This window comes from Balaenoptera borealis, assembly GCF_965194805.1.
Source record: "Balaenoptera borealis genome assembly, chromosome: 10".
NCBI lineage: Eukaryota > Metazoa > Chordata > Mammalia > Artiodactyla > Balaenopteridae > Balaenoptera > Balaenoptera borealis.
This window is the reverse complement of record NC_138874.1, coordinates 56294038-56306684: the sequence shown is the minus strand read 5'-3', so window position 1 is coordinate 56306684 and position 12647 is coordinate 56294038. Positions and strand designations below refer to the sequence as shown.

General features: G+C 47.4%; 1 protein-coding gene across 5 annotated transcripts in view; it reads right to left on the bottom strand.

Annotated features, from left to right (window-relative positions):
- Positions 1-437: 437 nt before the first annotated feature.
- The window catches only part of SGPL1 (sphingosine-1-phosphate lyase 1), a 60744-nt gene continuing 48534 nt past the window's right edge, over positions 438-12647 (bottom strand). For all 5 annotated transcript variants that reach the window (XM_082407228.1, XM_082407227.1, XM_082407226.1 and 2 more), the window contains 8 exons: positions 11785-11873; positions 9697-9802; positions 8227-8325; positions 7446-7595; positions 6105-6343; positions 4568-4714; positions 3500-3620; positions 438-2991 (listed from right to left, as the gene is read on the bottom strand). In XM_082407228.1, the coding sequence (XP_082263354.1) occupies positions 2851-2991; positions 3500-3620; positions 4568-4714; positions 6105-6343; positions 7446-7595; positions 8227-8325; positions 9697-9802; positions 11785-11873 (1092 nt within the window). In that variant the 3' untranslated portion in view covers positions 438-2850. The remainder of the gene's footprint in view (positions 2992-3499; positions 3621-4567; positions 4715-6104; positions 6344-7445; positions 7596-8226; positions 8326-9696; positions 9803-11784; positions 11874-12647) is intronic.

Genomic DNA, 12647 nt, shown 5'->3' with positions numbered 1-12647 from the left:
TCCATCGGCTCCCAAACCAAATGTGGGCTTGAAATCAGCGTCCTTTGGTGAGATGGATCCACACTGCCCAGCCAGGTGGAGACCACCCCAGATGGCTCCATCCATCAGTAAGATGTAAGCAGGTGTGGACGAGGGAGGTGACTGAAAACTTAAGACAAGGCCCTGGCCCCAAGCAACTGAAGATGTGAGTTCCAGACCTTTAAACAGGTGTGACCGCCACTCCTGGTGGAGCTGCCAAGGGAAGTGCTTGGAACTGAGCAGAACTGCTGCTCGTCCATGGCTGTGAATTGGTTCTGGTATCAGTGGTCACACACAACCATTTCCACACAAAGGGGCGCTTTCTCACCAGCAGCCAGTTTGGAGCTGCCACCAACCACCCCAGTAGGTATCTTCCCTGTGTGCCTAAATAGACAAATGAATATAGTCAGCCACAATGATTAAAATTTGGGACATTTTATTACTTAATTGCTTCTTAAGAGATTATTGCTGCAATTAGGAAGGGAGCCTTGAGATGGAAAAGGGGGAGGTTAAAGACAGAAAAGATCTAAAAGAGGCAAGTACCGTTTTCCAAGTATAAAACTGGTCATGTTAAAAGTGACATGGCAGTATATTCATGCGACTACTTAATTCTAACCCAGAAATGAGTACAGTTTTTACAGAGGCCGATGTGACACCTGCTGGCAACAAGACATCATCAAGACATTCCACCCACCTCTGCCAGACTGTTACTCATGTGCACAGGTGTACAGAGTAGAAAGCCCACAAGTGTTGGGTCAGACGGAGGCTCGTGATCATAACCTAAAGTGGCAACAGCAGGTCCCTTTGGAAAACACCATCGTGCCACCCCCCACCGCCCCAAGCAATGTCACAGCACAGAGGAAGGTCCTGGGAGACACCGGAAGCAACCGCACACTCTGCAGGGCACGTGCTTCTCCATTTTAGCAGCTGACAAACCACAGTGGTGCCTGCCGGGTGGTTCTGGGCCCCTGGACTTCCTCTATCCAACCTGAACACACTGGAGATCCAGGGACGGTTCATGCACAGTCTCTCTCAGGAGGTGCCCAGCAGTTCAGCCACCAGAGGGAACGTGACTCTCACGTCCGAAGGATCTCGGCCTCTAACAAACACAAACACACCCGAACCATCCTTGGAACCCACAGAAGACAGGATGAAACACACCACACCAGCCCTGCAACGACGCGGCCAGCTGGCCACAGTTAGTGTGGAGGAAGTACAGAGCTAAAGAACACTTCAGACAGCCGTGCCAAGGAGCTGGCAGGAAGTCCGGGTGTCGTGGCTCTCCCGGCTGGCGTTCCCAGCGAAGAAGGCTAGAGGAGGCCAGCCTGAAGAGGCTGAATATTCAGGAGTCCCTGAGAGGGGTAGGGGGACAAAGGAAAAGTTCCTCCCGACTTGCCCCTACCCAGGTGAAAGCCTCAAGGACTGATCCAGCTCCCCTCGGCCCGGGTCAGGAGCAGCGCGTCCCCGTTGAGGAAGAAGGCACAGGGTGTGTCAGCACGAGAGCAGGACACCGGCTCAACCTAGATCAGCGCCCCGTGTGGCAGGCAGAGGGTGGGGAGTGGGCGCAGGGTTGGGTCCTGTCCCTGCGCCACCCTGAGCAACTAGTCTTACGAAGGAATCCCGGGCCCTAGGCCACAGCTGACACTTGCCATCATGTCTTCCTATTCCAGAAAGTTTACCTCACCCTAGCCAGGGCGAAGGAGCTTGCAGTACCTGAGGCTTAACTGCCGTCGTACCTTTGGGAGCTGAATAAAGGGGGAAGAGGCAGGAAGAACACAGAATGGAGAGAGATTTTCCTTGCCTTGGGGGCTCTCTCACGCACTCCTCACACCCACCTCGGGTAAGTCAAGGCAATTTGTGAAGCTGCTTTGAGCTGCTCCCTCAGGCAAACAAACATGCTTGACGGCTCAGAGCAGCAGGGAGGCGAGGACTGCTGCCAACTCTGGTGACACATTTGAATTTGGGTGCTCACCCCACTCTGATCCTCAGAAAAGTATAGAAAAGGGCCTGGTTCCGATCATCACCAGCCCAAGAGAGTTGAGGTGTGCTCTCACACTGCCAATACAGAGAGGCAGCGCCAGAGCCCCAGAAGGTCCTAGATTCTCTTCCTCGTCCATGGAAACAGGAACAAACCAGTGGGAGCATAATTTCCTCAAAGATGATGACAACCAAGCATCAAATGGGAACTGCAGGCACAGACGAGGACCCGCGACTGCTCCAGACCCTGCCTGGGTGGACTGAGCAGACCTGCTGGACCACGCCAGCCCCGCATAACAAGAACAATGGCTGGTCAACCTGTGTCCTCAAGAGACAACACAAGCTGCAATAGAAGGGACCCTGAGACAGCTAAGCACTCACAGAGGAGGACTGGAGAAGCCTGCTTAGAGCAGACCTCACCCCCACCGAGGGAAACCTCGGTTATGGAACACTTCCCGTCTGACTAGCCCACCTGCCTGAGGTAACAAAGCAAACCTTTTCCTATCTCGTAAACCGTAGCCCAGCTTCCCTAAGGAGTCAGGACAGGTCAGAGCTGCCACACCGTGATTAAGTGAAGCCGAAAGCAAGAGAGGTTAGAGAAGGAAATAGTTAAAACAATTCCCAGGGTAACATTTAGAACAAGGGCAAAATAATTACATCATGGAACCCTTTAGAGTCTTCACGTTAAAAACCACAAAAGGATGGAAACAAGAATCCTGAGGATCAAGCTGTCTCATGGTCTGCTTCGCTGTGCTCTATGGAGCAAAGACCAGATGTTGAAACCACGTGGCCTCTCCCACACCCCGAGCACCTTCTGAAGGCCAGATGCACCTCGGGGCCACGGAGGATCCCAGCTCAGCGGGGTTTTGGAGAACCATTCATCTGGCTGCCCTGAGTTACAGTGTCTGTGCTGAAAAGGCTGTCCAAGAAGACGGAGGACAATTCTGCCACCAGGTTCCTGTCGACTGTAGCCTGGGCCATGCCGTAGATCGCACCCTACAAACCCAGTCAAAGAGTGTCATTAGAGACGAGGGGTTCGGAGCAAACAGCGCTGTGGTCATGCGCTCCTTCTCCCACCATGCCCCCCTCCCCAGCCCAGGCACTATTCTAGCAGAAAGGCATAGGATGTTTTTCACAGGCATTTGCCAAGTCTGCCTATCTGCCTAAAGAACTGTCCTATGGGATTTGGTGTAGAAAATTCTGGAGGAAACAGGCTTATTGCCTTTCCCGTGTCAAAGTTTTCTTTTTAAATGGACATTACCACCACCTGCCTTCGTACAGCACTTTCAAATTTACAAGGTGCTTATTATATCTAGCATACCTCATTTGAGACTAAAACAAACCCTGGGAATGGGTGAGCAGAGAGCATCAGTTCCGACTAATAAGGAAAGAGGTTTGTGGATAAGGGACAGAGGCAGGAACAGACTGGAGGTCATCTGATTCTTTCAAACCCACCACCACCACCTAAACTTCCACAGGAAGAAAAAACCCCAAGTATCCCTACCATTCCTGTGGTCTTTGCTTTCGGATTCTTCATGATTTGAGTGACAGATTCCCGGATGTCCTTTAGGAACTGTATCGCTACTCGCTTACGGGTGTGTACCAACGTGATGCAGAAATGTATGCTATGGGAGAAGAAAGACAAAGTGAGACGAATCATGGAAAAAGAGGGGGAAAAAAGTTCTGAGATAAGCAGCCCCAAATACAGGAATTTATTGATTGCTTCTTCATGTTACTCGTGACAGGTGTAGTCAAAGCGCTCCTAGTCCTGGGCATCAGGGCTGTCAAGCGTGGGCTGGCATGAGGGCTTCACACCCTCAGCGTGACCAAGAACCACACTGATAAGATAAATACAGCTGGCTGTTCTGTCCTGCCCCTCCCCTCAGAAACTGTCCACTGCTGTTCCTTCAACCATGTGACAACCCACAGGACGCTTTTACCTTGGGTGATAAACCCTCATGGGGCTAGGGCCATATGGCTGGGGTCTCGAAGGTCTTCAGGGCAAAGAAGAAACTGACTGCCCCTGAAGGGAGATTGGGGTACAGCGGGATTGTGAAGAGGAAAAAACGGAATCCAGATGGGATTGGCAGTGGCACGACACATGAAAGGATCGGGGGGTGCGTGGAGGACACTAGGAGACCTACTCTGTTGAAGCGGAGTGTGTATTTAAAGGCATCCTGGAAGATTAGGTTAGAAATGCCTATGGAAGGCGACAGCAGCCAGCCTGAATGATTACAGGCCCTTGATTAGAGGCCCTCCATTACTCAGGTCATGAGAGCACCTGCGGATGGAACAGAACAGAGCCCAGAAAGAGAGCAAGTGTGTGTGGGGCGGTGGGAGACAATCTCATGACCAACCACTCGTCTCAAGGCTGCCACCTAATTTGCCAGAGTTTAAAGCTAACAGTCTTTGTTCTTGATATTGAATAACTCCAAATGGCAAGACAGACATCCTAAGATACTACAGTTGCCACTAAAGTGCTGAGCTCTAGCAGTCACTCTCTCTACTTCAGGTCACCTTGCTGCCCAAGTCCTTCAGCAGTCATGGAGTAAAGGAAAGTCTTCAAGCTCACCTGGGTGGGAACTGCAACTGGTTCAAGCTCCAGCCTTTGGCATTCATCAGGTTGAATAGTCGGTAGATGTCAAAATCATGGGAGCCCAGAGCAATGACTGACAATTGAGGATTCCCAAAAACAAAGATGCCTTTGATATTTTCCAGTCTTAAAACAAACAAAAGGAACAAAAAGGAAATTCAGGCACGTACATTCTTCTGGTCATCTCATGTCTCCCTTATAATAAATCTAACCTTTGGGGGCTTAAGTTTTCTCATAAGGTGGCTAGACTGAGATCAGTGGTTCCTAAATATTAAAAATATTTAAAGGCTCAAACCCCACTAGATCCAATGAATCAAGACTGTTGGCTCTTGACCTGTCTGCCCAACTCCCAAATTATGATATGCCCCCCAGGGGTATCTGAGGGATAAACAATGTACTTTTTTGTAAATCCTGGAAAAATAATCCATCTCTCTTTAAAAAAAGTCATCCATGTAGGGCTTCCCTGGTGGTGCAGTGGTTAAGAATCCGCCTGCCAATGCAGGGGACACAGGTTCGAGCCCTGGTCCGGGAAGATCCCACATGCTGCGGAGCAGCTAAGCCCATGCACCACAACTGCTGAGCCTGCACTCTAGAGCCCGCGTGCCACAACTACTGAGCCCACATGCCACAACTACTGAAGCCCGCATGCCTAGAGCCCGCGCTCCACAAGACAAGCCACTGCAATGAGAAGCCCGCTCACCGCAACCAAGAGTAGCCCCCACTCGCTGCAACTAAAGAAAGCCCGCGTGCAGCAACAAAATAAAAAAATAAAGTCATCCATGTAATCCCTAAAGCAAGAAATGGTACAGCACTTCTCAGCAGGTGGGTGTATCAGGACCATATGCAGGCCTTTTTCAAGTGAGCCGTGCCTACTGCCTGCTTTCATTCACCCTCAAGATCGTGAAAAGGCCTCCCCAATCCTGGTGACACAAGGAGAGCCAGGCAGGCGACACACGAAGAGGTGTGTTACACAAAGCACACAAGCTGGTTCTAGCCTTAACCCCAGATTTCACCACCCCTTCTGCCCTCCCCCTCTCCAGTTCTTCTCTTACTCCAGCGATTCTCCAAGTGTGACTCAGACCAGCAGCATTAGTGTCCACTGGGAACTTTCGGAAATGCAAATATTCAGACTCCCGTTCCAGACCTACTGAGTCAGAGTTCTAGGGGTGGGGCCCGGCAATCTGCATCTTAACAAGCCCTCCATGTGACTGATTAGGATTCAACCTCAAGTTTTGAGAACCACTCTCTTAACCATTAAGCTGTACATCAGCACCTGGTAAGAGCTGCCAGTTGTTAGGGACATCCTTGGAGGCAAAATGGCCTACAGATGAAGCCCGGGTGTGGCCTCCAAGTCACAGCACGGCAAGGGAGCTCATCCCCCCAGGCCAGCACCACACTCCTAAGCTGTGGGGCCTGCAGACGGGCTGGAGCTGTGGCACTTGGCCTAGCAGCTGCCTCGAGCCTATAGCAGACAAAGCAAGCGACACGGCACAGCCCCCCAACCTTCCACACATACTCTGACTTGAGGAAGCGAGTGGTTTTGATGATCTGCTTGGTAGCTTCAACGTAGCCGCTCTCACCGAAGTACATCAGGGCGGCCCAACAGGCTGCACTGATGCCACCAGGCCGTGAGCCCGCGATGGTTGGGGAAGCGTAGATGCCGCCCTGCCAATCTGTGTCAACGAAGAACTGATAGTGCCTGTACTTCTTGTCAGAGTACAACACCACTGAAGAGCCCTTGGGGGCGTAGCCGTACTGCGGGGGAGGAGCAGACAGGTGAGTGTACAGTTCCATGCGGCAGACCTGCCCCAGAGCTCTCGTCATGCAGATTCCCCCTGTCAGTTTCCCTGTGTTCCCACTCACATTAAGATTTCCAACTTATTTATTAAAGAGTATAAGAAACTTCAGGGGGGTTCATGGGGCTTAAATTCTCTATTTTAGGAATGAGGAATCTGAGGCCCAGGAAAAACAGTGTCTTGTCTAGTTAATGGGTTTGCTTCCTACCTCTCATGCAGCATAGAGTTTTCCTTATTTAAGACAGTACCCCAGGGAGGTATGTCAGGATGGAAGCAAAGATAAATTTCCACTGGAAGCCAGGACAGGATGGAACTGAGGTCACTTGGAGCAACTAGAATCACGATCTGACTCCCTTTCCATCTTTTTTGCTTAGTATCATGCTTCCTTCTTAAGAACACCATGGTGCTCAAGATCTAGAAGCTACTTAATCCAGCTTTAAAATGAACTATGTGCTTCACGAGTGTGCCCTCCTAATGAACTCACTGAAGCTAGCATGTGACTGATGTTACCCCCTGAGCCACACAAGGAGGACAGGAAGAAAAAGGGCACTTTGCCTCAGTCCACCAGGGGTGGCAGGCATGGACATTCCAAACATTACATCCTGAGCACGTAAGTTCATCCCTTTTTCAAAAGGACTCTTCCAGTGATAAACCCCAGTCACGCAGGTACCGGAGCCCCAGGAGCACGGGGGCTGCAGCATACCTCCCCTTAGGAACTCTGGTATCAACCTCACCGCCTCCCCCACCCCCACGGATCTCAAGGCTTCAGGGAACCTTTGTGTAAGGGCCACTACACTAGCATGTCCCAGTTACGTACACTCACTGGATACAGAAATTCTCCTAGCTGTGACATAAAGATAACAGGTTCCTTTTCACTACTGCTGGTCACCTCTAGCACTGTCCCTTGTCATACGAATCAGCTGCCTTGGTGAGAGCAAAGAGCCAGATTTAATTTTATATTAATGGGGGAAACTAATGCTTTAACCGATTTATTTTATTGGGAGCAGTCAAAATAATCAACTGTCTACTTTGATTAACATGTGGTCTCTTCCCTCGCTCACCTTATGAGTATCAGCTGAAATGCTCGTCACACCTTTCACCCGGAAATCAAATGGTTGCTCCAGTGGGTATCCGGCTTTCTCCATAAAGACGATGAGGAAGCCCCCCAGACAAGCGTCCACATGAAGAGGTATTTTGTATTTGACAGCCAGCTAGTTCCAAAGAGCATAGAGAATATCAGTTATAGCCCTACAACAAAAACTTTGCAAGACACGGGTGGAATGGTGGGATACAGGCCCAAGGCATTAGGCACTGTCTTCCATGTTTTAAAAATCTGGCTATTTTTGACATTTTTAATAAAGCTTGTCTTTCAAATGTAGTTAGCCTTCAAAATAATTCATCTGAATGTGGTTTCTATTTTATATTTAAATACGCAGGGCCTCAAACTCACCTGCAAAATCCAGCAAGAAATGAGAAGCACTCTGATTTAGGCTGGGGGCGGGGAAGGAGGGAGGGGTGCTCTGGGGCAGCACGGTGGGCTCTGGCAGCCATGCCCTAAATGGAGATTATTTCCTGAGCTGAATCAAAATGTCAGTACTGCTTCAGAATGTCCAGTTTAAACAAAGGCTTCCTCCTCGTGTTATCCCTCCCCCGCAGCAGAAGCTAGTCGCTTTCAGAGGCTTGGGCAGAGCTGTGCAGCTTGTCACGGGGCGGATGAGAGCTGTTCATCACCACTGGGCTAGAATCCAAACTCAAAATCGCTTCTTTTTGCCAAGTACCACACCATTAGATTCTACTTTAAAATCTCCGTCTGCCTGCCTAGTAGTCCATTCTCGCACATACCTTGGCCACATCAGGGACAGGATCTATCACACCGTGAGGAAACTGTGGGGCAGAACAGGCGAGCATGGCAGTGTTCCTGGAGATGGCTCTTCGCATTGCCTAGGGGTTTAAAGTTGAAAGGAAAGTGAGAAGCCACATCACAATTCCTCCTCTCTCCTGCCACCAGGAGCAATCTAGGCTACCAGCCTCGAGTTCCAGTTCCACTAGCACCCCCGCTTCACCTCTCCAACCTGGAAGAAAACCACCGCCCTGCCGTGCTGGCCGGATACAAACATTTGGGGGAAACAGTCTGAGAGCACAATACAAAAACAGCAGAATCACTGTGAGGGTAAAAAAGAATATTGGGCTAAGAGGCAAAAGAGCCAGATATGAGTCTTCGCCCCACCTATTAGCAGTGAAGCCTTGAGGAAACTACGTAACTTCAGCCAGTGTGTTTCCTCGGCTGCAAGAACACTAACAGCTTCTACGACCTCCCCAGGTTGTCATGAGGCTCAAATGCGATTCTGATAACACTCTGAAAACTACAGAGTTCTTCTATATAAATGCAAGGCATAAAAATAATTACTAAAGGAATATTACTCTGGCTTAAAAAATCCTGCCATTTGCGACAATGTGGATGAACTTGGAGGACATTACGCTAAGTTAAATAAGCCAGACACAGAAGGACAAATACTGCATGATCTCACTTTTATGAGGAATCTAAAACAAACTCATAGATGCAAAGAGTAGAACTGTGGTTGCCAGGAGCTGGAGGATGAGGGAAACAGGGAGATGTTGGTCAAGGGGTACCAAGTTCCAGTTGTGCAAGATGAGTACGTTCTGTAGATCTAATGTAGAGCCACGTGACTATGCTGAACAATACTGCACTGTATAGCTGAAATCTGCTGAGAGAGCTGCAGGGTGGTCTTAAGTACTCTAACCATGAAAAAAGAAAATGGTAACTACGTGAGGTGATGGAGATGTTAAATAGCTTGACTGTGGTGATTATTTCACAATGTATACATATATCAAAACACCAAGTTGTATACCTTATACACAATTTTTTACTTGTCAATTAGTTAATACCTCAATTAAGGTGGGGGGGAATAATGCTAGTGCTAATAAATTGTAGTTTACTTCTGAAAAAAAAAATTACTATTATAATGGCAATGGTACTAATTCAGACCAATCGAAAACAACAGTGAGAGTCTTAGGGCTAGTTAGTCCTGGCTCATTTTACAGATAGAAGAGAAAGTGATGGTGCTGAAGCAAAACCCAGGTCTTTAAAGTCTCAAGTTAGTCTCATCTTCCTATTAGAGTTTATGAAAAGACTGAAGCTGCAGTGACTCACCACTGCCAGTGGCAGTTTTTGCAAGTCTGGCTACTACAATCAAAGGCATTCTGAGCCTATCTATCTGTGTGTGACACTGGAAAAAGCACTTCCTGCTTCTTGCAGCCCAAGACAGACAACAGCCCTTCATAGGAACTCACCCGAACATCCACCTCCATCACTTTGTTCAGTGGAACCCGTTTAATCTTCATCCCAAAATAGTTGGCTGCTTTGTCAAATGCAGCATGGGCACTCTGGGGGGCTACACTAAAGGACAGAGAAGAAGAAAACAGTGAAATTCAAATCAAAACAGGGTTCAAGAGATAACATGGTTAGCAGCTAATCTAAATCACCAGGAAGAAACTTCTGATTATTTTTAGTCCAATTTTTAAAACTGTTTATATTGTTTTATTTTTCTTTTTAAGCATAGACAAAAAGAGGTCAACTGATTTTCTAGAGAAACCTTCTCCCTCCTTCTTCCTGCTACCAAATCATTTTGGTAGCAGGAAGAACTTGGAAATAATGCCACATGGAGGGATCCCAAGCATAAATCAGGGCTGACAGGGAATCTGGATCCGATCAACATGCGGTCGAACCCTCTAGTGGTTGCCTACCCAAAGGCGGGTACCTCAGTCAGGAGCAATCTTCCTGACACAACACGTGTTCAAGCAGAAAACATAAGAGTGCTCAGCAGGGATATTAAAGCAGCAGTCAAGCATCAGATCAGTGGTCTTCTCCATCTCTGAAAGACCATAATCCTATGAAAAACTAAAATCCCCATTTTTCCTACATATTTGGGAGCAGCATTTCAAACAGTATTGAAAAAGGAAACCAAGTCATTTGCTTTCAGACTTCCCTCAATTACTCCTCTCTTACAATTAATCTGTTCCCTTTAAGGCAGAAAAATCACTATCACTGAATAAGTACCAAGCATCAAAGATTCATGCATGAAGAAAGATGGCAGCCTGACTTACTCTCTTAGGCTAGGTATGAATCACAGCATGAGATCATGTACAACAAAATCCTTAGTCACTGACACTTGTGGAAAAAAATTAACCCAAAAGATGTGGTATAAACACACTGTACAAGGAGGGAACCTAGAGGAAAAAAAATGTGACCAAGTATCAAAATTATGTCCATGGGGTGGCAATATGGGTAAATCTCAAGAAGAGTTTAAAAAATTTTCCTCCCAGAACACAGCTGTCAGGCTGAAATTTTCTTAGGGAGCACCCCGAGGCAGCCTATTATATTTACGTAACTTTCACTGAACTAAGTAGAGCTTTCCTTAGGTGCGAGATAAACTTATAGCATCACAGAATTCAAAGATGTACTCCTATAACTCTGTCAACTTTTAGAAAAAGGATCTTGTTCTTGCTTGCAATATACACCATGTATAAATCTGGGTGGTTGGGAAAGGGAATGACCTCCAATATTAACTAGCAGATCCACTTAGGACTTTGCTGAATGTGAAGGATAATGGTCAAGGGCACAGGACAGGAGAGAAGAGGAGTGGAATTACCAGAGGAAGACAAGAAGCAGAAAACAGATTATCAGGCTGTTTCACACAGCAGTATTCCACACAGACAAACCTAAAAGGGGAAAAAACCCAGCCACACATACAGTCAAGCCCTCTGTATCCATGAGTTCAACCACCCAAGGAAGGAAAATATTCAGGGGGAAAAAAGTTCCAAAAAGCAAAACTTGTATTTGCTGCATACCAGCAACTGTTTACATAGCATTTACACATTAAGTATTCTAAGTAATCTAGAGACGATTTAAAACCATATGGAGGGGCTTCCCTGGTGGCGCAGTGGTTAAGAATCCGCCTGCCAATGCAGGGGACACGGGTTTGAGCCCTGGTCCAGGAAGATCCCACATGCCGCAGAGCAACTAAGCCTGTGCGCCACAACTACTGAGCCTGCGCGCTAGAGCCCGTGCTCCGCAACAAGAGAAGCCACCACAATGAGAAGCCTGCGCACCTCAATGAAGAGTAGCCCCCGGCTCACCGCAGCTAGAGAAAGCCTGCGTGCAGCAACGAAGACCCAATGCAGCCAAAAATAAATTTTTTTTTTTTTTTTTTTTTTTTTTTTTAAAATAAATTTTTTTAAAAAACCACTATATGGAGGATATGCATAGGCCATATGCAAATACTATACCACTTTATATAAGGGACCTGAGCATCGAGGATTTGGTACCCATGAGGGGTCCTGGAACCAGTCCTCCATGAATACCAAGGGAACTGTACATACATTTCTGGAGTTTTGATCCCATTCTCGAAGGCCAGTTCCCGATAAGCTTTACAGGCCATCAGAATACTTTCTGTCCCCCCGGAGGTCACCTGTAATAAAAAAGAGAGGCCATCTGTGGAAGGGAGTTGGGGATAGCTATCAGCGTGCACTTCCTGCCTTGATCTTGAGGGTATCTGACGCAGAAACAGCTGAGCTCTTGGATGCATGCTGCAGAGCAGACGCTTCTGTCCGCCAGAAGGAAAATTTGACTTTACTGGCTAAGCCTAATCTTGCTTCAGGAGAAGAATAAAAACTACTAAATGATTAGAAGCTCCACACTGTATGAACACATGTACATCTGCCCAGATCCCATCTGTGCACAATCCGCCTACATTTCTGTTGTTCGTCCAGTTGCAGATAGCATAGGGCATTTTACCCCATCCAAAAGCATCAGGATTACTGACTTTGATTTAAATTTTTAATGCCCATTGAAGAATGTGAAACTGTGAAGTTACAACTCTAGTCAGCTATGCAATACATTAGAAGACCAAGAAGAGACACTCAGATATTCCAAAGTAAACTTGTGGTTTTGATAAGTTTGAAACACACAAAAAAGGAGAAGCCTCTACTTAGAAGCTTGTTAACTTACTTATCTGAAATTAAAAAAAACAAATCCTAATGTTTTTAAAATGAAGAAAAATGTTTTCCTGAAGCTAGGCCTAGCACCTCTGATACAGGCGAATTTCTTTACCAGAATTGATACAAAAATACTCAGAGGTCATTTCATTCATCTTGTTTTCCTCACTGGACTACAAAACTCATGAAGGTGGGGACCATTCTGTTCATGACAATATTCCTGGCACCTAGCTAGTAGCTGACACCTA